Raw genomic sequence first — 22081 nt, 5'->3', positions numbered from 1 at the left:
GTGTCAATCAGGGCAATAGACAATAGGTGCAGGAGTAGGCCATTTGGCCCTTCGAGCCAGCACCGCCATTCAATGTGATCATTGCTGATCATCCCCAATCAGTACCCCCCGTTCCTGCCTTCTCCCCATATCCCCTGACTCCGCTATTTTTAAGAGCCCTATCTAGCTCTCTCTTGAAAGCATCCACCGCCCTCTGAGGCAGAGAATTCCACAGACTCACCACTCGTCTCTGTTCTAAATGGCTTCCAATGGTCCCACCTGCCTGCTTTTGACCCATATCTATGACTGAGCAATTCATATTCAGTTTAATTGATAAATTGGCTTATCTAATTATGCTTTTTATTTCTTTGCGTTCCGTAGGCCTGTGTCTGGAGAAGCTGTTAACCTCGGGATCATCACAAAATGTGCTTCAGCTCGATCCTGAACAAGAAATAATTACATGTTACGAGAAAGCTGGTGACATAGGCCTGCTTTATTTACAAGAAATCGAAAAGGTGAGAAGAATCTGCTTGGGTTTTACCGCTGTTACTGTTAGGAGCACAAAGTGCGGCACGGTGGCGCAGCGGTAGAGTTGCTGCCGTACAGCGCCAGAGACTCCGCTTCGACCCTGACCGCAGGTGCTGTATGTACAGAGTTTGTACGTTCTCCTCATGACCATGTGGGTTTTTCTCCGGGTGCTCTGGTTTCCTCCCACACTCCAAAGGGGTACAGGTTTGTGGGTGAATTGGCTTCGGTAAAATTGAAAATTGTACCTAGTGTGTGTGGGATAGTGTTTATGTGCGGGGATCGCTGGTCTACGCAGACACAATGGGCCAAAGGGCCTGATTCTGCGCTGTATGTCTAAACTTCAAATGGATTCATGGATAGGACAGGGTTGGAGGGATATGGACCAGGCGCAGGCAGGTGGGGACAAGTGTAGCTGGGACATGTTGGCAGGTGTGGGCATGGTGGGCCGAAGGGCATGTTTCCACACTGTATCGCTCTATGACTCCATGACTCTTATGACAAAATGCTTTCAGATCCTTGCTTTATTCCTCATTAAAGTCTCTGAGATTGACGATTCCTGCAGCACATCACCCCCATGGTTCTTTCTGAAATAGTTTGCTCTGATTGTCTGTGATTTCATCTCTAGCCTTTGTCCAGCCATCTGCCAATCAACCTTGACCACCCTCACCCCCCCCACCCCCCCTTATTTTCTCACATGCCAGGAGAAAATAAAGACACAGAGTGCAGGAGTAACTCAGCGTGTCAGGCAGCATCTGTGGAGAACATGGATAGGTGACGCTTCACAGAGTGCTGGAGTAACTCAGCGGGTCAGGCAGCATCCGTGGAGAACGTGGATGGGTGACGTTTTGCGTCGGAGCCCTTCCTCAGACTCACCTTTCTCCCCTCCACTGCCTTCAGTCTGAAGAAGAGTTCTGACCCAAAACATCACCTATCCATCTTTTACCTGCACCTCCTCCAACCTCACCTATTGCATCCGCTGCTCTAGATGTCAGCTGCTCTACATCAGTGAGACCAAGCCTAGGCTTGGTGATCGTTTCGCTGAACACCTCCACTCGGTCCGCATTAACCAACCTGATCTCCCTGTGGCTCAGCACTTCAACTCCCCCTCCCATTCCGAATCCGACATTTCTGTCCTGGGCCTCCTCCATTGCCAGAGTGAGCACCACCGTAAACTGGAGGAGCAGCACCTCATATTCCGCTTGGGCAGTCTGCATCCCGGTGGCCTGAACATTGACTTCTCCAATTTCCGGTAGCCCTTGCTGTCTCCTCCCCTTCTCAGCTCTCCCTCAGCCCTCTGGCTCCTCCTCTTCCTTTCTTCTTCCCCCCCCCACCCCCTACATCAGTCTGAAGAAGGGTCTCGGCCTGAAACGTTGCCTATTTCCTTCGCTCCATAGATGCTGCTGCACCTGCTGAGTTTCTCCAGCAATTTTGTCTACCTTCGATTTTCCAGCATCTGCAGTTACTTCTTGAACACCTATCCATCAATGTTTAGAGCAAGGTAAAGCCAACAAAGTCCTATCAAAGAAGAAGATAATCGTTAAAGTAATAAATGTTGCTGTAGGAACAGGGAGTGTGGAGCGATTGTAATGTGTCACTGTAGATCTGTGGACCTGTGCATGTTCTCCAGAGATGCTGCCTGACCCGCTGTGTTACTCAAGCACTGTGTGTCTCTTTGGTTCTCTGATTATCATTCACCTTGAAGGGTCTGCTCGGTGTCTGGGTTGTAACAGTGCCCTTTACGCTGGTCACCTTGTTATGCATCCTTGAAGTTCTGCCCCTGAACAGCTTAATAATTCATTCTGTCTGTTGTCTTGTACATCTGGCACCCTGCGACTGATCAGGAAGCATCATGTTGCCACTCTTAACAATCTCTCAGGCAGTTACACAAAGACGGACACAAAAAGCTGGAATAACTCAGCGGGTTTAGACTAGAGGGCACGGGGTTAAGGTGAAAGGGGCGTAGTTCAAAGGGGACGTGTGGGGCAAGTTATTTTACACAGAGTGTAGTGAGAACCTGGAACGCACTGCCAGTAGTGTGGGGGAAGGCAGATACGATAGTGGACACAAAATGCTGCGGTAACTCAGCGAGACAGGCAGCATCTCTGGAGAGAAAGAATGGGTGATGTTTCAATTGACAATAGGTGCAGGAGTAGGCCATTCGGGCCTTCGAGCCAGCACCGCCATTCAATGTGATCATGGCTGATCATCCCCAATCAGTACCCCGTTCCTGCCCTCTCCCCATATCCCCTGACTCCACTATCTTTAAGAACCCTGTCTAGCTCTCTCTTGAGCGTATCCAGAGAACCGGCCCTCTGAGGCAGAGAATTTCACAGACTCACAACTCTCTGTGTGAAAAAGTGTTTCCTCATCTCCGTTCTAAATGGCTTACCCCTTATTCTTAAACTGTGGCCCCTGGTTCTGGACTCCCCCAACATCGGGAACATGTTTTCTGCCTCTAGCGTGTCCAAACCCTTAATGATCTTATATGTTTCAATAAGATATCCTCTCATCCTTCTGAACTCCAGAATGTACAAGCCCAGCCGCTCCATTCTCTCAGCATATGACAGTCCCGCCATCCCGGGTATTAACCTTGTAAACCTGCGCTGCACTCCCCCAATAGCAAGAATGTTTTGGAGCGAGACCCCTCTTCAGGCTCGATAGTGGCACTAAGAGACTTTTAGACAGGCATGCTTTGGCTGGTGTAGTAGAACTTGAATCGTGAACTTCTTGAAGAAGGGAGCAGGTGTGAGTGGTTTTGTGTTCGACACCTTCAGTTTCTAAAGCTCTTATCTACACAATGAGACAAGGTTAATGGGGAGGTTTACAAGATGAATCCCACAAATGAGTGGGTTTACATATGATGAGCGTTTGACAGCACTGGGCCTGTACTCGCTGGAGCTTAGAAGGAGGAGGGGGAAACCTCATTGAAACTTACCGAATAGTGAAAGGCTTGGATCGAGTGGATGTGGAGAGGATGTTTCCACCAGTGGGAGAGTCTAGGACCAGAGTTCATAGCCTCAGAATTAAAGGACGTTCCTTTAGGAAGGAGGTAAGAAGGAATTCCTTTAGTCAGAGGGGGGTGAATCTGTGTAATTCGCCACAGAAGGCTGTGGAGTCCAAGTCAATGGATATTTTTAAGGCAGAGATAGATTAGTTGATTAGTACCGGTGTCAGGGGTTCTGGGGAGAAGGCAGGAAAACGGGGTTAGGAGGGAGAGATAGATCAGCCATGATTGAATGGCGGAGTGGACTTAATCCGAGTGGCCGATCTCTGCACCAATCACTTATGACGATAGCTCATGGTAAAAATGACGCTGTTTAAAAATAAGCAGGACGGTACCCAGACGAACATTGTCCCTCAACCAATAATTAATTCATTCAAACTGTGTCAGAAGGAACTGCAGATGCTGGTTTACACCCGGAGATAGACACAAAATGCTGGAGTAACTCAGCGGGATAGGGCAACATCTCTTGAGAGAAGGAATGGGTGACGTTTCGGGTGGAGACGTGTCTCGACCTGAAACGTCACCCATTCCTTCTCTCCAGAGATGCTGCCTGTCCGGCTGAGTTACTCCAGCATTTTGTGTCTACCTTCAATGAATTCATTCACTTTGCTGGTGTTAAACAGAATGTGACCCTATGCAGTAGTGACCGTGGAACTAGCCCATGTACTCATCATCCTAGATTAATTGATGTGAAGCCCCTCCTGTTCCTCAACAACGCTTCAGTTTAGTCTAGAGATACAGCACGGAAACAGGCCATTCAGCCCGACGAGTCCGCGCCGACCAGCGATCCCCACACACTAACACTATCCTAAACCCACTAGGGACATGTTAACATTTTTTATACCAAGCCAATTAACCTGAAAACCTGTACGTTTCTGGAGTGTGGGAGGAAACCGAAGATCTTGGAGAAAAGCCACGCAGGTCACGGGGAGAACGTACAAACTCCGTACAGTTAAGCACCCGTAGTTAGGATTGAGCCCGACTGGCGCTGTAAGGCAGTAGCTCTACTGCTGCGCCACTGCACCACCACCCACCTGACCCAGACTCGCATCTCTGGCCTTTGTCCAACCATATACCAGTCAAAAACCCATGGTTTTCCCACAAGGATAATAACCCGGTCCCAGAGAAGATTATCTAGGAATTTTCAACGCATTAATAGAGCCCCAGAAACCGATACTATGCAAAGAAAAAATGGGCCCTGATGTTTCAGGAGGAGCAAAAGTAGGCCAATGAGCCCCTTGAGTCTATTCTTATAGAGTTTCATGCCTGATCTGTTTCTTAATTGCTTTTCTCCTTCCCGTTCTGCCATTGAAGAGCGTGCATCTTTCTGTACATTGTCCTCCGGTAACCTGATGCTGATTCAACAGCATAGATCGCACGTCGGACTTCTACTAGATCAGAACAGCACGGCACAGGGACAGGCCCTTTTACCCACGGTTTCTCAAGGGGTTGGACAGGCTAGATGCAGGAAGATTGTTCCCGATGTTAGGGAAGTCCAGGACAAGGGGTCACAGCTTAAGGATAAGGGGGAAATCCTTTAAAAACCGAGATGAGAAGAACTTTTTTCACACAGAGAGTGGTGAATCTCTGGAACTCTCTGCCACAGAGGGTAGTTGAGGCCAGTTCATTGGCTATATTTAAGAGGGAGTTAGATGTGGCCCCTTGTGGCTAAGGGGATCAGGGGGTATGGAGAGAAGGCAGGTACGGGATACTGAGTTGGATGATCAGCCATGATCATATTGAATGGCGGTGCAGGCTCGAAGGGCCGAATGGCCTACTCCTGCACCTAATTTCTATGTTTCTATGTTTCTAAGATGAACTCTATATCCCTCCATTATCCATGTGCCTATGTGATCCATATCCCTCCATTATCCATGTGCCTATCTAAACGCCTCTGAAACGCCACTACTATCGTATCTGCTTCCACCACCATTTCTGACAGCGGGCTCCAGGGACCCACCAATCTGTGTAAACTTGCCCCGCACATCGCCTTTCAACTTTGCCCGTCTCACCTTGAAGCTATGGCGAGTATAGGAGTAAAGAGGTTCTTCTGCAGTTGTATAGGGCTCTGGTAAGACCACATCTGGAGTATTGTGGACAGTTTTGGTCTCCTAATTTGAGGAAGGACATCCTTGTGATTGAAGCAGAGCAGCGTAGGTTCACGAGATTGATCCCTGGGATGGCGGGACTGTCATATGATGAAAGATTGAAAAGACTAGGCTTGTATTCACTGGAGTTTAGAAGGATGAGGGGGGTTCTTATAGAAACATATAAAATTATAAAAGGACTGGACAAGCTAGATGCAGGAAAAATGTTCCCAATGTTGAGCGAGTCCAGAACCAGGGGCCACAGTCTTAGAATAAACGGGGAGGCCATTTAAGACTGAGGTGAGAAAAAACGTTTTCACCCAGAGAGTTGTGAATTTGTGGAATTCCCTGCCACAGAGGGCAGTGGAGGCCAAGTCACTGGATGGATTTAAGAGAGAGTTAGATAGAGCTCTAGGGGCTGGTGGAATCAAGGGATATGGGGAGAGTGCAGGAATGGGTTATTGATTGGGGACGATCAGCCATGATCGCAATGAATGGCAGTGCAGGCTTGAAGGGCCAAATGGCCTCCTCCTGCACCTATTTTCTATGTTTCTATGCCCTCTCGTCTTTAGTGCTTCCTGGTCAGGAGTATTGGTAAGCCTGGTACTACTTTGGAACTTCATAATGATATAATCACAAATGACACAGCAGCTGCCAATGTACCTTGTCCACACGGAGATCTCATCTTGTGCTTCATATCTACTGTCAGCAAGGTTGCAAGATAAAAAGTGTACATCTGGGAATCATTAACTGGCCATAAAATAACATAGAGCAGCTTGCATTGTTAGATAAGGACCCATAAATATCAAGGCCTGCTAGGATTTATTTGTACTTCAAAAAAGTTAGCCCAGGATTAAAGATTCAAGAGAGTTTATTGTCATGTGTCCCAGATAGGACAATGAAATTCTTGCTTTGCTTCAGCACAACAGAATATAGTAGGCATAAATAATTACAGAACAGATCAGCTTGTCCATATACTATTGACTATATATATATATACACACATAAATAATCAGATAAAGTGCAATGGGCTATTAATGTTCAGAGTTTTGTTTGAGTTGAGTTTAACAGCCTGATGGCTGTGGGGAAGTAGCTATTCCTGAACCTGGATGTTGCAGATTTCAGGCTCCTGTACCTTCTACTTGAAGGCAGCGGGGAGATGAGTGTGTGGCCAGGATGGTGTGGATCCTTGATGACGCTGCCAGCCTTTCTGAGGCAGCCCCTCGATGGTAGGGAGGTCAGAGCCGATGATGGACTGGGCAGTGTTTACAATTCTTTTCCATTCTTGGTGCTCAAGTTGCCGAACCAAGCCACGATGCAACTGGTCAGCATGCTCTCTACTGTGCACCTGTAGAAGCTAGAGAGTCCTCCTTGACAAACCGACTCTCTGTAATTTTCTCAGGGAGTAGAGGCGCTGATGTGATTTCTTTATAATTGCATCAATGTATTGTATTGTATTTAGTATCCTGCAATTGTCCCTTCAATGAAGATGCATCCTTTAATGGTCTAGACATTGCCAGCCTTCCTCCATGCGTTGGGCCAGTGATCAACAGTGTACTTTCACCATTTTAGTTTAGTTTTAGAGACACAGTGCGGAAACAGGCCCACCGAGTCCGTGCCGACCTGCGATCCACGCACACTAACGCTATCCAACACGCACGGACTAGGGACAATTTGCAATGTTGTCAAGTCAACTAACCAACATGCCTGTACGACTTTGGGGTGTGGGAGGAAACCGGAGCTCCAAGAGAAAGTTTACGCAGGGGAGAACGTACAAAGTCCTTACAAACAGCTCCCGCAGTCAGGCTCAAACCCGTGTCTCTGGCACTGTGAGGCAGCAACTCTACCCACCGCGCCACCATGGGTCCTTGTTGGAACGGTTGCCCAGGAAGCAGATACATCTGCCCCACTTACTTGCCTGCACTGAAAATCCTTCCTGCACCGACCTGCTGTTAACGTTTGTGGGAACTGAAGTGCTGCATTTCTCACGTAAACAGGATTTTCTTGGATAGCCGTGCTGTGCCAGTGATGTAGATGCATAAATAAAGGGACTGCAGATACTGGTTTAAATCGAAGGCAGACGCAAAATGCTGGAGTAACTCAGCGGGTGAGGCAGCATCTCTGGAGAGAAGGAATGGGCGACACCCATTCCACAGATTCACCACCCTCTGACTGAAGAAATTCCTCCTCGTCTCCTTCTTAAAAGAACATCCTTTAATTCTGAGGCTATGTCCTCTAGTTCTAGACTCTCCCACTAGTGGAAACATCCTTTCCACATCCACTCCAACCAGGCCTTTCACTATTTTATATGTTTCAATGAGGTCACCCCTCATTCTTCTAAACTCCAGCGAGTACAGGCCCAGTGCAGTCAAACGCTCATCATATGTTAACCCACTCATTCCTGGGATCATTCTTGTAAACCCCCTGGACCCTCTCCAGAGCCAGCACATCCTTCCTCAGATATGGTGCCCAAAACTGCTCACAATATTCCAAATGCGGCCTGACCAGCACCGCTTTTATACAAGTCCTCTCAAAATAAATTCTAGCATTGCATGTGCTTTCTTTACTACTGATTCGACTTGCAGATTAACATTTTGGGATTCCTGCACCAGCACTCCCAAGACACTATGCACCTCCGATTTCTGGATTCTCACCCCATTTAGAAAATAGTCTACGCCTTTATTCCTACTACCAAGATGCATGACTCCACACTTTGCTACACTATATTCCATCTGCTATTGTGGGCTCATTGGCCATCGGTGCCAGCTCTGATTTTTTCTGTCCTTTTCATACCCCTAGCTTCCCTCTCCCCTGACACGCAGTCTGAAGAAAGGTCTCGACCCGAAACGTCACCTTATCTTTTCCTCCAGAGATGCTGCCTGACCCGCTGAGCTACTCTGGCATTTTGTGCCTATCTTCGGCATCTGCAGTTCCTTCCGACACATTTTGTCAAACATTTTGGGGTCCAAGTCCCATAATTCCCTGAAAGTGGTAATGCAAGTCATAGACTGGTAAAGAAGGTATATGATATGCTTGCTTTCAGTGGTCAGGGCATTGAATATGAGTGATGCAGATACAACAGCAGCTATGCCATCCCTATTGTGCCAGACTTTCAACTGTATGACATTTAATTGACTCTTGTAATGAAAGTTTCCTTATTTTAATGTGTTATCTGTTCTTTTTGAAATGTTGGAGAATGGGCCTGCATTCCAAATGCTGTTCATAGAAGACATAAAATGCTTAAGCCTGGCATAAATATTTGATTTTAATGTCAAAATAATGAGTTTTATAATTAAATTAAAACAGGAAATTGGGTATTGTAGTTGCAATGGAACATTATTGTCTAAATTGATGTAACTCAATTGAGTTTTCCCAATCAAATTGTCTCGGTGAGATGGGAATGTTGCAGCCAGTGGTTGATTCAGTTGCTGGGGCAGCTCACTTCAACACAGATGCATAGTTCTCTGAATGTGGCATCGCAGGTGGACAAGGTAATGTAGATTAGCATCTGATCTCCCGGTGGCCCAGCACTTTAACACCCCCTCCCATTCCGAATCCGACCTTTCTGTCCTGGGCCTCCTCCATGGCCAGGGTGAGCACCGCCAGAATTTGGAGGAGCAGCACCTCATATTCCGCTTGGGCAGTCTGCTGTTCCAAGCTGTCTCCTCCCATTCTCTGCTCTCCCTCAGCCCTCTGGCTCCTCCTCTTCCTTTCTTCTTCCTTCCCCCCTCTCCCTACATCCGTCTGAAGAAGGGTTTCGGCCCGAAACGTTGGCTATTTCCTTTGCTCCATAGATGCTGCCTGTCCCGCTGAGTTTCTCCAGCATTTTGTGTCTGGCTTTGTAATGAAGGTGTTTGGCCTTGCGGTACCAAGTACACAGTTCCACAAAAATGGCATTAGGGATAGATAAGGTGGTAAAGAAGGTGGTTGGCACATTGTCCTTCATCAGTCAGGGGACAGAATCTACAGTGCCCTCCATAATGTTTGGGACAAAGACCCATCATTTATTTATTTGCCTCTGTACTCCACAATTTAAGATTTGTAATAGAAAAAAATCACACGTGGTTAAAATCCACATTGTCAGATTTTAATAAAGGCCATTTTAATACATTTTGGTTTCACCGTGTAGAAATTACAGCAGTGTTTACATAGAAACAGAGAAAATAGGTGCAGGAGGAGGCCATTCGGCCCTTTGAGCCAGCACCGCCATTCATTGTGATCATGCCTGATCGTCCCCAATCAATAACCAGTGCCTGCCTTCTCCCCATATCCCTTGATTCCACTAACCCCTAGAGCTCTATCTAACTCCCTCTTAAATCCATCCAGTGACTTGATCTCCACTGCTCTCTGTGGCAGGGAATTCCACAAATTCACAACTCTCTGGGTGAAAAAGTTTACCCTTTATTCTAAGGCTTCCCCTTTATTCTAAGACTGTGGCCCCTGGTTCTGGACTCGCCCAAAATTGGGAACATTTTTCCTGCATCTAGCCTGTCCAATCCTTTTATAATTTTATATGTTTCTATAAGATTCCCCCTCATCCTTATACATCCTTTATAGTCCCCCAATTTCAATGCAAATAAATAAATGATGGGTCTTTGTCCCAAACATTATGGAGGGCACTGTAGAAGTTGGGATGTTACGTTGCAGGTGTACAAGACAATGGTGAGGCTGCGCTTGGAGTATTGCGTTCAGTTTTGGCTGGAAAGGCTGCAAAGAAGATTTACGAGAAAGTTGCTACGACTCGAGGATTTGACCTCCATGGAGATGTTGGGCAAGCTAGGATTTTATTCCTTGGAGAACAGGAGACTGAGGGATGACCTTATAGAGGCGCATAAGATTATCAGAGACATAGATCGAGTGAATGCACATGGTCTTTTTCCCAGGCAAGGGGAATAAAAAATGAGAGGGCATGGATTTTTCGGTGAGAGGAAAGATTGTAAAAAATCTTATAAAACTGTCCCAAGGGGCAACATTTTCATGGCGAGGATTTTGCGTATATGGAACAAGCTGCCAGAGAAAGTGGCCGAGGCAGGTATAACAACCACATTTAAAAAACACCTGGACAGGTACACGGATGGGAAAGATTCAGAGGGATAAGTGACAAATATTGGCAAATGGGCCTCCTTAATAGTGAAAGGCCTGGATAGAGTGGATGTGGAGAGGATGTTTCCTCTAGTGGGAGAGTCCAGGACCAGAGACCATAGCCTCAGAAGTAAAGGATATTCCTTTAGAAAGGAGATGAGGAGAAATTTATTTAGTCAGAGGGTGGTGAATCTGTGGAATTCATTGCCACAGAAGACTCTGGAAGCCAAGTCAATGGATATTTTTAAGGCAGGGATTGATAGACTCTTGATTAGTACGGGTGTCAGGGGTTATGGGGAGAAGACAGGAGAATGGGGTTAGGAGGGAGAGATAGATCAGCCGTGAGCGTAGTAGACGATGGGCCGAATGGCCTAATTCTGCTTCTATCACTTATGAACTTATGAGCATAGACGGGCATCTTGGACAGCACAGGCAAGTTGGGCCGAAGGACATGTGCCAATGCTGTATGACTCAGTGACTAATAAAGCCGATCCCTGGAGATGTTTAAATCGCACAGTAGAGTCATAGCAAGAGAAAGCCGGCACAATGTAGGATCACACTGGGCATCTACAGTCACTCATCTACAGTCACAGCCTTTGCTTAATGCTCATTTCATGTCTGTCTGTCTGTCTTGCGTTTAGCATCTCAGTCTCGCTTGGAAGTGTTAACATATGTGGCATTTGTGTCGTTTTGCACTGATTGCCTCAAGTGTGAAGCTCGCCACCCAAGAGCTGAGCAGCGGAACGGAACCCGCTGAGAAACGAGTCTCGTCTTTAAAGAGCAGAAACAGACATCTTTAAAGAGAGGAAATCGAATGATTTTCTGCTGCCGTTCACTCCGCTTTAGTAACATCCAGAATGCAGGAGTGGACAACTCTAAAGAGTGCTCGCTCTACAGGCAGACCCTGGATCAGTAAAACCCCTGTCCCACGGTGCGACAGGGGGGGAGTGCTGTGCAAGGAAGCCAGCAGCATTATATCATAAGATCATGTGATAGGAGCAGTATTAGGCCATTCGGCCCATCCTGTCTATTCCGCCATTCAATCATTGCTTATCTATCTCCCCCTCCTAACCCTATCCCCTGCCTTCTCCCAATAACAATAGGCAATAGGTGCAGGAGTAGACCATTTGGCCCTTTCGAGCCAGCACCGCCGTTCCTGCCTTCTCCCCATATCCCCTGACTCCGCTATCTTAAAGACCTCTGACACCCGTACTAATCAAGAATCTATCTATCTCTGCCTTAAAAATATCCACTGACTTGGTCTCCACAGCCGTCTATGGCAAAAAACTCCACAGATTCACCACCCTCTGACTATCCTTCAGTGCTTTAACCATGCTTTCTCTTTCTGACCCTAGACGCTGGGATTATGTGCACGCAGATAAGAGTTGGTCTTCGCATCATGTGCAGCACAAACATTGTGGGCTGAAGGGCCTGTTCCAGTGCTGTACTGTTCTATGTTAATCTCATTGCCCCTTGCGACTTCTCGCTTGCATGTATCCACCTTCTCAACATCTGTGCTACGCCTTTCAAGTATTCCTGTTCTGCGTTGGTTCCTCATAAGTTTAGTTTATTGTTGTCACCTGTACCAAGCTTTTATTTCTGTGCTATCCAGTCAAAGAAAAGACTATACATGATTACCATCAAATCATCCACAGTGTACAGATGACGTGTACAACATTTAGTACTGTAGAAGGGTCTCGACCCGAAACGTCACCCATTCCTTCTCTCCAGAGATGCTGCCTGTCCCGCTGAGTTAAAGCCCTGTCCCACGGTACGAGTTCATTCCAAGCGCTCTCCCGAGTTTGCCCTGATTCGAACTCGGAGATTTACGGTAATGGCCACTCGTCAGTACTCGGGGCTCTCGTGGACATTTTTCAACATGTTGAAACATTTTCACGAGTCTTCCTGTGCTTACCTGCCGCTAGCGAGTCTTCCCGAATACCTGCCGTTAGCGTTACGAGCCGCTAAGAGACGTCCCCGAGCTCCGACGTACCCGCTACATTCATTCTCCATGCTTACCACGAGTTTGATTTTTTTTTTAACTCGGGAGAGCTCTTGGAATGAACTTGTACCGTGGGACAGTGCTATTACTACAGCTTTTTGTGTCTATCTTCGGTTTAAACTAACATCTGCAGTTCCTTCCTACACACAATGCAAGATAAAGTCCAATTAGCGACAGTTCAAAGTGTCTCCAATGAGGTAGATGGGAGATCATGACAACACTTTAACTCTTCTTAGGATGTGTCTAAAACAATGTCGATGCTGTAGATACTGGTTTACAAAATCAGAGACTATAAGTGCTGGAGTTACTCAGCGGGTCAGGTAGCATCTCTGGAGAATATTTCAGGTCAGGACTCTTCTTCAGACCAAGTGTAGTAGGGTGGAGATTATATGTTTAGAATATAGATAGGAATAAGTTGCGGGTTTATAGATTGGAGGCAATTGAGAAAGATTTCAAGAGCCCCCCCCCCCCCCCCCGCTCCCCACATCAGTCTGAAGAAGGGTCTCGACACGAAACGTTACCTTTTTCCTTCGATCCATAGATGCTGCCTCACCCGCTGAGTTTCTCCAGCATTTTTGTCTACCTTCGATTTTCCTGCATCTGCAGTTCCTTCTTAAACAACAAGAGCAAATCCGATCAGTGTGGTCAGGGAAAAGGTGGTTTGATACTTGATGGCAGGCAGGATGAAAGTCATCTCTCAGCCTCAGTGCTAACGATGTTTTTACGAGACAACTATCCGTGGGTGTGACAGTGCTTAGACCCAAAGCCGTCTCGGTGCGAGGGGTCACGGGGAACTTGGGTGAGTGAGTGGGTGGGTGATGAGAGAGTGAATAAGGGAGCAGAGTGGGGAAAGTAGCAAACGCTGATGTCACCCTGCAGTTCAGAAATTTACAATGATTATTTACCAGCTACTTATAGCGATTACACAGCATCACCAGCAGGGAAATGCATACTGCTCTGCAAACAACAGTACTGCAACCATTAGACAATAGACAATAGGTGCAGGAGTAGGCCATTAGTAGTACACTATAACTGTACACTATTGCTATATTACTGTACACTATTACTACACTATTACTGTACACTATTACTGTATACTATTACTGTACTCTATTACTGTACACTATTACTACCCTATTACTGTACTCTATTATCCTACACTATAACTGTACACTATTACTACACACTATTACTGTACACTATTACTGTACACTATTACTACACTATTACTGTACTCTATTATCCTACACTATAACTGTACACTATTACTGTACACTATTACTGTACACTATTACTGTACACTATTACTACACTATTACTGTACACTATTACTGTACACTATTACTGTACACTATTACTACACTATTACTGTACACTATTACTGTACACTATTACTGTACACTATTACTGTACACTATTACTACACTATTACTGTACACTATTACTGTACACTATTACTGTACACTATTACTACACTATTACTGTACACTTACTGTACATTATTACTTCACTATTACTGTATTCTATTATTGTACATTATAACTGTACACTATTACTGTACACTATTACTACACTATTACTACACTATTACTGTACACTATTACTGCTCATTATTACTGTACACTATTACTACACTATTACTGTACTCTATTACTACACTATAATTGTATACTATTACTGTACACTATTACTACACTTACTGTACACTATTACTGTACACTGTTACTGTACATTATTACTACACTATTACTGTACACTATTGCTGCACTATTATTTTACACTATTGCTGTACACTATTACTGTACACTATTACTGTCCACTATTACTACACTATTACTGTACACTATTACTACACTATTACTGTACACTATTACCATTTTCAGGATGGTGAAGTGGAACGTGTTTAATTGATGATAACAATGTGCTTTACCGAATAGTGAAAGGCATAGATAGAGTGGATGTGGAGAGGATGTTTCCACTAATGGGAGTCTAGCATCAGAGGACATAGCCTCAGAATAAAAGGGCGTACCTTTAGCAAAGAGATGAGAAGGAATTTCTTTAGTCCGAGGGTGGTGAATTTGTGGAATTCATTCCCACAGACAGTTGTGGAGGCCATTGGGTATTTTTAAGGCAGAGGTCCGAAGAAGGGTCTCGACCCGAAACGTCACCCATTCCTTCTCTCCAGAGATGATGCCTGTCCTGCTGAGTTACTCCAGCCTTTTGTGTCTATCTTCGGTTTAAACCAGCATCTGCAGTTCCTTCCTACACATTTAAGGCAGAGATGGATTCTTGATTAGTAAGGATGTCAGGGGATAGGGGGCAAAGGCAGGAGAATGGGATTGAGAGGGAGAGATAGATCACCGACAACGGAATGACGGGGTAGACTTGATGGGCCGAATGTCCTAATTCTGCTCCTATAACTTATGACCTTATGCTTTTCTACCTCTGTATAAAACGCGAGGCATGAGCTGTTTCTCAGATGAACATAGAAACATAGAAAATAGGTGCAGGAGGAGGCCATTCGGCCCTTCGAGCCAGCACCGCCATTCATGGCAATCATGGCTGATCGTCCCCAATCAATAACCCGTGCCTGCCTTCTCCCCACATCCCTTGATTCCACTAGCCCCTAGAGCTCTATCTAACTCTCTCTTAAATTCATCCAGTGATTTGGCCTCCACTGCCCTCTGTGGCAGGGAATTCCACAAATTCACAACTCTCTGGGTGAAAAAGTTTTTTCTCACCTCAGTCTTAAATGGCCACCCCTTTATTCTAAGACTGTGGCCCCTGGTTCTGGACTCGCCCAACATTGAGAACATTTTTCCTGCATTTAGCTTGTCCAGTCCTTTTATTGTTTTTATATGTTTCTCAGATGCTGATATTCCTGATCGCTTCATTGCCCGGCGTTGGCTGATGTTGTCCAAAATGCTCCTGCTAACCTAGTCCAGTGGAGGCAAACTAGCACCTGAGCTGCATGCAGCCTTTCAACCTTGGCAAACACACGTCCATGTCTTCCATGCGCTTGCAGGTTCCTTCCATTTGAATTTGGCGGACGTGGAATATTTTGGAGAGTGCTGTTGTTCGTGGTTGGGGGGGGGGAAATAAAGGGGGCATTTGTGCTTGGTGTCAGGGGATCTTTATAGATTAAGTATGGAAACAGGCCCTTCGGCCCTCAGCCCTTGCCGACCATTGATTGACTGTTCATGCTAGTTTTATGTTATCCCATTTTATTTAGACATTAGAGATCCAGCGTGGAAACGGGTCCTTCCGATTGCACGCCGGCCATACATACTAGGGACAATTTACAGTATACAGAAGCCAATTAACCCACAAACACGCACGTCTTTGGAATGTGGGAGGAAACCGGGACACATGTAAAAAAAAACCACACGGTCACAGGAGAGCGTACAAACTCCATACAGACAGCACCCGTAGTCAGGATCGAACCCGGGTCTCTGGCGCTGTGAGGCAGCAACTCTACCGCTGCGCCACCGTGCGCCCTATACGCTCGGGGCCGTTTTACAGAGATCAATTAACCTACAAACCCGCACGTCTGTGGAGTGTTGGAAAAAACCGGGACATACGGTCACAGGGAGAACGTGCAAACTCCGCACAGATAGCGCCCGAGATCAGGATCGAACCGGGGTCTCTGGCGCTGTGAGGCAGCTTCTCTACCATCTGCACCACTGTGCCGCCTAATGTAGGCGAGGTACCAAACAAGTACTTTGCAACTGTGGGGCGCGTTTTCTGGTGGCTGCTTGGAACACTCTGACAGGGGTGGTGGTGGAGGCAGATGGGAGAGTGGCGTCTAACAGGCTTTTAGACGGGCACGTGGATACGCAGGGAATGGAGGGATCTGGACCACGTGCTGGCTGATATGTAAATCTTAAGATTGGTGCCATCCCAACTGGAACACCACTCCCTGATATTGGGGGAGTCCAGAACCAGGGGTCATAGTTTAAGAATGAGGGGTCGGCCATTTAGGACTGAGATGAGGTAAAACTTTTTCACCCAGAGAGTTGTGAATCTGTGGAATTCTCTGTCTCCGAAGGCAGTGGAGGCCGATTCACTGGATGTTTTCAAGAGAGAGTTAGATATAGCTCTTCGGGCTAACGGAATCAAGGGATATGGGGAGAAAGCAGGAACGGGGTACTGAGTTTAGATGATCAGCAATGATCATATTGAATGGTGGAGCTGGTTCGAAGGGCCTACTCCTGCACCTATTCTATGTTTCTAAGTTGTTCTTGGTACAGACATTGAGGGCTGAAGGGCCTGTTCCTGTGCTGTACTATATTCCAAATCCTAATTCTCATTAGAAAGACCAGGTAAAGTCCGTCGCAGAATACACTTGCTAATGAAAAGTTGAATGTTTATTGAATTGTTATCTGTGTCCCGCAGAAGCATATAGTCTATAGAGAGTTGCTAAATGCATCTACTGGAATGATAGATGCCAGTGGTTGGTTTGAGCTCAGGTTCAGACTGGGCGAGCTGACGTCATCCTCGTTTCATTTGGGAGATTGCAGCTGTCTGGCCCTAGCTGGAGCGAGAGGATAGATTAACCTAGTTTGGTCTCCTGACAATTAATGAAAATCCCTGCCATGCACTGCGAATATATTGATGTTAATAAATGCAGGATCAGGGTGATGGATGATGGTATTTTTTTTTTAAAAGCATTAGACAGCAGCATCGTTGATTAGATCCTCCTCAGAGCGAGACATGTATGTGTGCACTCAAGATTTGAACAAAGACGTCAAAAGGAAAACAGGTTATTATAAGCAGTGCACTGACTGCATCAGAAATTGTGACCTGCTACTAAAGGGTTACTTGTTTTCACCACCATCGCTGCGTTTCTCCTGCTTTTGCTGCTATTTGTTCTGTTATCAAAACCCCAAGCAGGTTTGGTCGCACTGCAAGTGCTGATTAAATGGTGCGCTGAAACTGAACCAAGGTTCAATTGTGCGAGGTGGGTGCTGGCGCATAGCGTCGATCCGCCGGAGCGGAGGAGACATGAATCACTCCAAATTGTCCGTCCAGAATTAGGAATGTTGCAGAATTATTCATAGATCTGAGAATGATGTTGCCATATGGTACTTTTTCTCATCAGCCAGCAATGTTGTAATCAGGGCAACGTCTCCTTGGTGTGTGAGCCCTTTAAAATGATGGAAGGCTCCACCTCAGTTTTGCATTTTAATGCCTCTTTTGCGGTGGGCTGTTTCAGAATATATATTTTAAAGTCAATCATTGTCCTTGCATGAATTTCTACGAGCTGAAAGTCAACGTGCAGAAGGTAATTTCAATATTCCTCACATTCTAACCCCACCCATCTCCCCAAAGGCGTTTTTGAGAATAGCAGTTTTACAGCGCAGAAACGGGCCCTTCAGGGTTCACGTCCTTCACCATCTTTTTGTGATTTGCACTAATCCCATGTGTCTGCACTAAGGTCGAATCCTTATATGCCTTGTTTAAGAAAGAACTGCTGATGCTGGTAAATCGAAGGTAGACACAAAATGCTGGAGTAACTCAGCGGGTGGGGCAGCATCTATGGAGAGAAGGATTTGGCAACATTTCGGATTGTTTTAGGTTTTTTCCTCTGTGGTGGAATCCAGAACCAGATGTCATGGTTTAAAAAATATTGGATTGTTCATTTACGACAGATGTGAAGAGAAATTTGTTCGCTGAGGGTCACGACTTTATGTGCGAAAGCAGGGTCTATAAACATTTATAAGGCAGAGCTTGATAGAAGCTTCTTCTCATCGAGTCCACACACAAGATGAGAAGCTGTTCAACCGTCTCGGCATCTGCACACAATGGTGTCTGTCTTGTCACTTCTTGTGCTTCTTGTGCGTGGTGGTGGAAACAGGGCCGCGACGTGAACGCTCTTTCCTTGACCCCTATGAGAAGGTGGCAGGCATATTACGGGTAAATGGAATTAGTGTCGGAAGGATAAAGTGGGCAGCATGGATGTAGTGGGCTGATGGGCCTCTTTCTCTACTGCACATGTCTTTGACTATGACTAATTTAAAATGTGCTGGAAGACAATAAATCTGCTTTGTATTATGCATAGTTTTGGCTGCCTTCACGTTGGAGTCATTTATTAATGCTGACTAACTTTGGCTCGACTTATGCAAGAGGAGGTGCATATTGTTGAAGTGAATTAACTGTATTGGTCTTGAACTATTAAACAATTCAGCAGAGCCTTTGTCTATGAGCTTAATGGAACAGGCATTGAGCTGTGGGCCAGATTATATTCTCTCTTCCAGGAAAGAGTTGGGAGGAGGGAAATCCATGAGGAATACTAGTGTGGATAAAGAACAGGCAATCCTCGATTCATTTATATTTATTCCGACTGGAAAAATCATTTCAAAGTGATGACTAGAAGTCTTGGGGCTAGTTTTAGAGGTTTCTTTCAACAGATTCATTCGAAATAAAATGTCCATAAAAAGTCCATTGCACTAATGAGATTAGAGATAATTCCTATTCCCATTCCCATCCCCGCACCAACCTTGTGTAAGAAAGAACTGCAGATGCTGGTGAAAATCGAAGGTGGAAACAAAATGCTGGAGTAACTCAGCGGGTGAGGCAGCATCTCAGAGAAGGAACAGGCGACGTTTCAGACTGACGGTCTGAAGAAGGGTCTCGACCCGAAACGCCACCCATTCCTTATCTCCTGAGATGCTGCCTCACAAGCTGAGTTACTTTGTGTCTACCCACACCAACCTTTCTGTCCTGGGCCTCCTCCAATGCCAGAGTGAGGCCACATGCAAACCGGAGGAATAGCATTTCATATGCTATTCAAATCTGGAGTATGGTATACACCAAATCTGGAGTATGGTGTACAATTTTGGTCGCCCAATTATAGGAAGGATGTCAACAAAATAGAGAGAGTACAGAGGAGATTTACTAGAATGTTGCCTGGGTTTCAACAACTAAGTTACAGAGATAGGTTGAATAAGTTAGGTCTTTATTCTCTGGAGTGCAGAAGGTTAAGGGGGGACTTGATAGAGGTCTTTAAAATGATGAGAGGGATAGACAGAGTTGATGTGGACAAGCTTTTCCCTTTGAGAATAGGGAAGATTCAAACAAGAGGACATGACTTCAGAATTAAGGGACAGAAGTTTAGGGGTAATATGAGGGGGGAACTTCTTTACTCAGAGAGTGGTAGCGGTGTGGAATGAGATTCCAGTGGAAGTGGTGGCGGCAGGTTCATTGGTATCATTTAAAAATAAATTGGATAGGCATATGGATGAGAAGGGAATGGAGGGTTATGGTATGAGTGCAGGCAGGTGGGACTAAGGGGAAAAAAAGTTGTTCGACACGGACTTGTAGGGCCGAGATGGCCTGTTTCCGTGCTGTAATTGTTTTATGGTTACATGGTTATACTCCACTTTGACAGCTGTAACCCAAATGGTTGTAATAATCCAAAGACAGACACATAATGCTGGAGTAACTCAGCGGATCAGGTTGCATCTGTGGAGACATGGTTGTAATAATGGGCCTGTCCCACTTTGCGATATTTTTGGGCAACTGCCGGTGATTGTCACAGTCGTAGCAGTTCTCCGGACAACCGGCGACAACCTACGTCAGGAGAAGTCAAGCTACGATCATTGACGGCAAATCCACTGTCGCCCAAAAATTTTTAACCAATTTAGCGGCGATCAGAAAGATGCTACGACTTTTTGCGCGACTCAGGAGATTACTCACGGCGAACATGCAGCAACAAACTAGTCGCCTGTAGTTGCCTAAAAAAGCGCCTAAGTGGCACAGGTCCATAACCCTCCCTCACCTCTCTTCCAGTTTTCTCCCCCCACTTCTACAATCACTCTGAGCTGACCTGAAACGTCGCCTATCCATGTCCTCCAGAGATGCTGCGTAACGCCTCCAGCACTCCGTGTTGTTTGCTAAAGGCACGGAAAATTACCCTTTGCCTCCTGGTGAATATTCATCTCTTATTCAACATCACTGATATAGGATCTGATCTTTCACACACACCATTGCTGTGCTCACATTATTTGCCAAATTTTTAAACATTGCATTGTGTCCAGAAAGGCCATGAAATGAAAGGACACAGAGTGCTGGAGTAACTCAGCAGGTCAGGCAGCATCTCTGGTGAACATGAATGGTATCAGCTCAAGGCCTTTCCTGCCTAAGTGATAATGAAATGAAACAGATCAATGGACAATAGGTGCAGGAGTAGGCCATTCGGCCCTTCGAGCCAGCACTACCATTCAATGTGATCATGGCTGATCACCCCCAATCAGTACCCCGTTCCTGCCTTCTCCCCATATCCCCTGACTCCGCTATCTTTGACAGCCCTATCTAGCTCTCTCTTGAAAGTATCCAGAGTGAATGTGCACAGTCTCTTGCCCAGAGTAGGGTAATCGAGAACCAGAGGACATAGGTTTAAGGTGGGGGGAAGAGGGGAAGAGATTTAATGGGAATCTGAGGGATAACTTTTTTTTATACACAGTGGTGCAATTACAAGGTTAATTCCCAGGATGGCGAGACTGTCATATGCTGAGAGAATGGAGCAGCTGGGCTTGTACACTCTGGAGTTAAGAAGGATGAGTGTGAATCTCATTGAAACATATAAGATTGTTAAGGGCTTGGACACGCTAGAAGCAGGAAAAATATTCCCGATGTTGGGGGTGTCCAGAACCAGGGGCCACAGTTTAAGAATAAGGAGTAAGCCATTTAGAACGGAGACGAGGAATCACTTTTTCTCACAGAGAGTTGTGAGTCTGTGGAATTCTCTGCCTTAGAGAGCAGTGGAGGCAGGTTCTCTGGATGCTTTCAAGAGAGAGCTAGATAGGGCTCTTAAAAATAGCGGAGTCAGGGGATATGGGGAGAAGGCAGGAACGGGGTACTGATTGGGGATGATCAGCTATGATCACATTGAATGGCGGTGCTAGCTCGAAGGGCCAAATGGCTTACTCCTGCACCGATTGTCTATTGTCTATTGGTGGGTGTGTGGAACGAGCTGCAGGAGGGGCTAATTGAGGTAGGTATGATAGCAAAGTTTGAGATACGTTTGCACAGCTACATGGATAGGACAGGTTTAGAGGGATATGGGCCAAATGTAGGCAGGTGGGACTAATGTGGATGGGGCATGTTGGTCGACATGGGCATCGTGGGCCAAAGGGCCTGTTTCCACACTGTATCACTCTGGGCTTCTGGGACAAGATGCCCATTTAGACTAAAGGGCCTGTCCCACTTGGCCGTCGTTTGCGCGTCACGCAGATGGCCGCAAAGATTTTGCGCATCACAAAATCCTGCGACACCGCGTGCAGCCGCGCGTCACTGCCTATGTCATCGCGCATCACGTGTGTGTCACGACGTGCACATGACGGCCAAGTGGGACAGGCCCTTCAAACACTGAGGAACTGCAGTCTATTGACAGACACA

At 46.1% G+C, this 22081-nt stretch overlaps 1 protein-coding gene across 1 annotated transcript in view; it reads left to right on the top strand.

The window, feature by feature from the left end:
* Positions 1–22081, top strand: part of ttc7b (tetratricopeptide repeat domain 7B) — a 293340-nt gene that overhangs the window by 50482 nt on the left and 220777 nt on the right. The window contains exon 4 of the mRNA XM_055640228.1: positions 361–494. Within this exon, the coding sequence (XP_055496203.1) occupies positions 361–494 (134 nt within the window). The remainder of the gene's footprint in view (positions 1–360; positions 495–22081) is intronic.

The sequence above is a fragment of the Leucoraja erinacea genome, chromosome 9 (genome assembly GCF_028641065.1).
Source record: "Leucoraja erinacea ecotype New England chromosome 9, Leri_hhj_1, whole genome shotgun sequence".
NCBI classification, from domain to species: Eukaryota; Metazoa; Chordata; class Chondrichthyes; order Rajiformes; family Rajidae; genus Leucoraja; species Leucoraja erinaceus.
The sequence above is the reverse complement of the archived record's forward strand: the minus strand, read 5'-3'. Positions and strand labels throughout refer to the sequence as shown.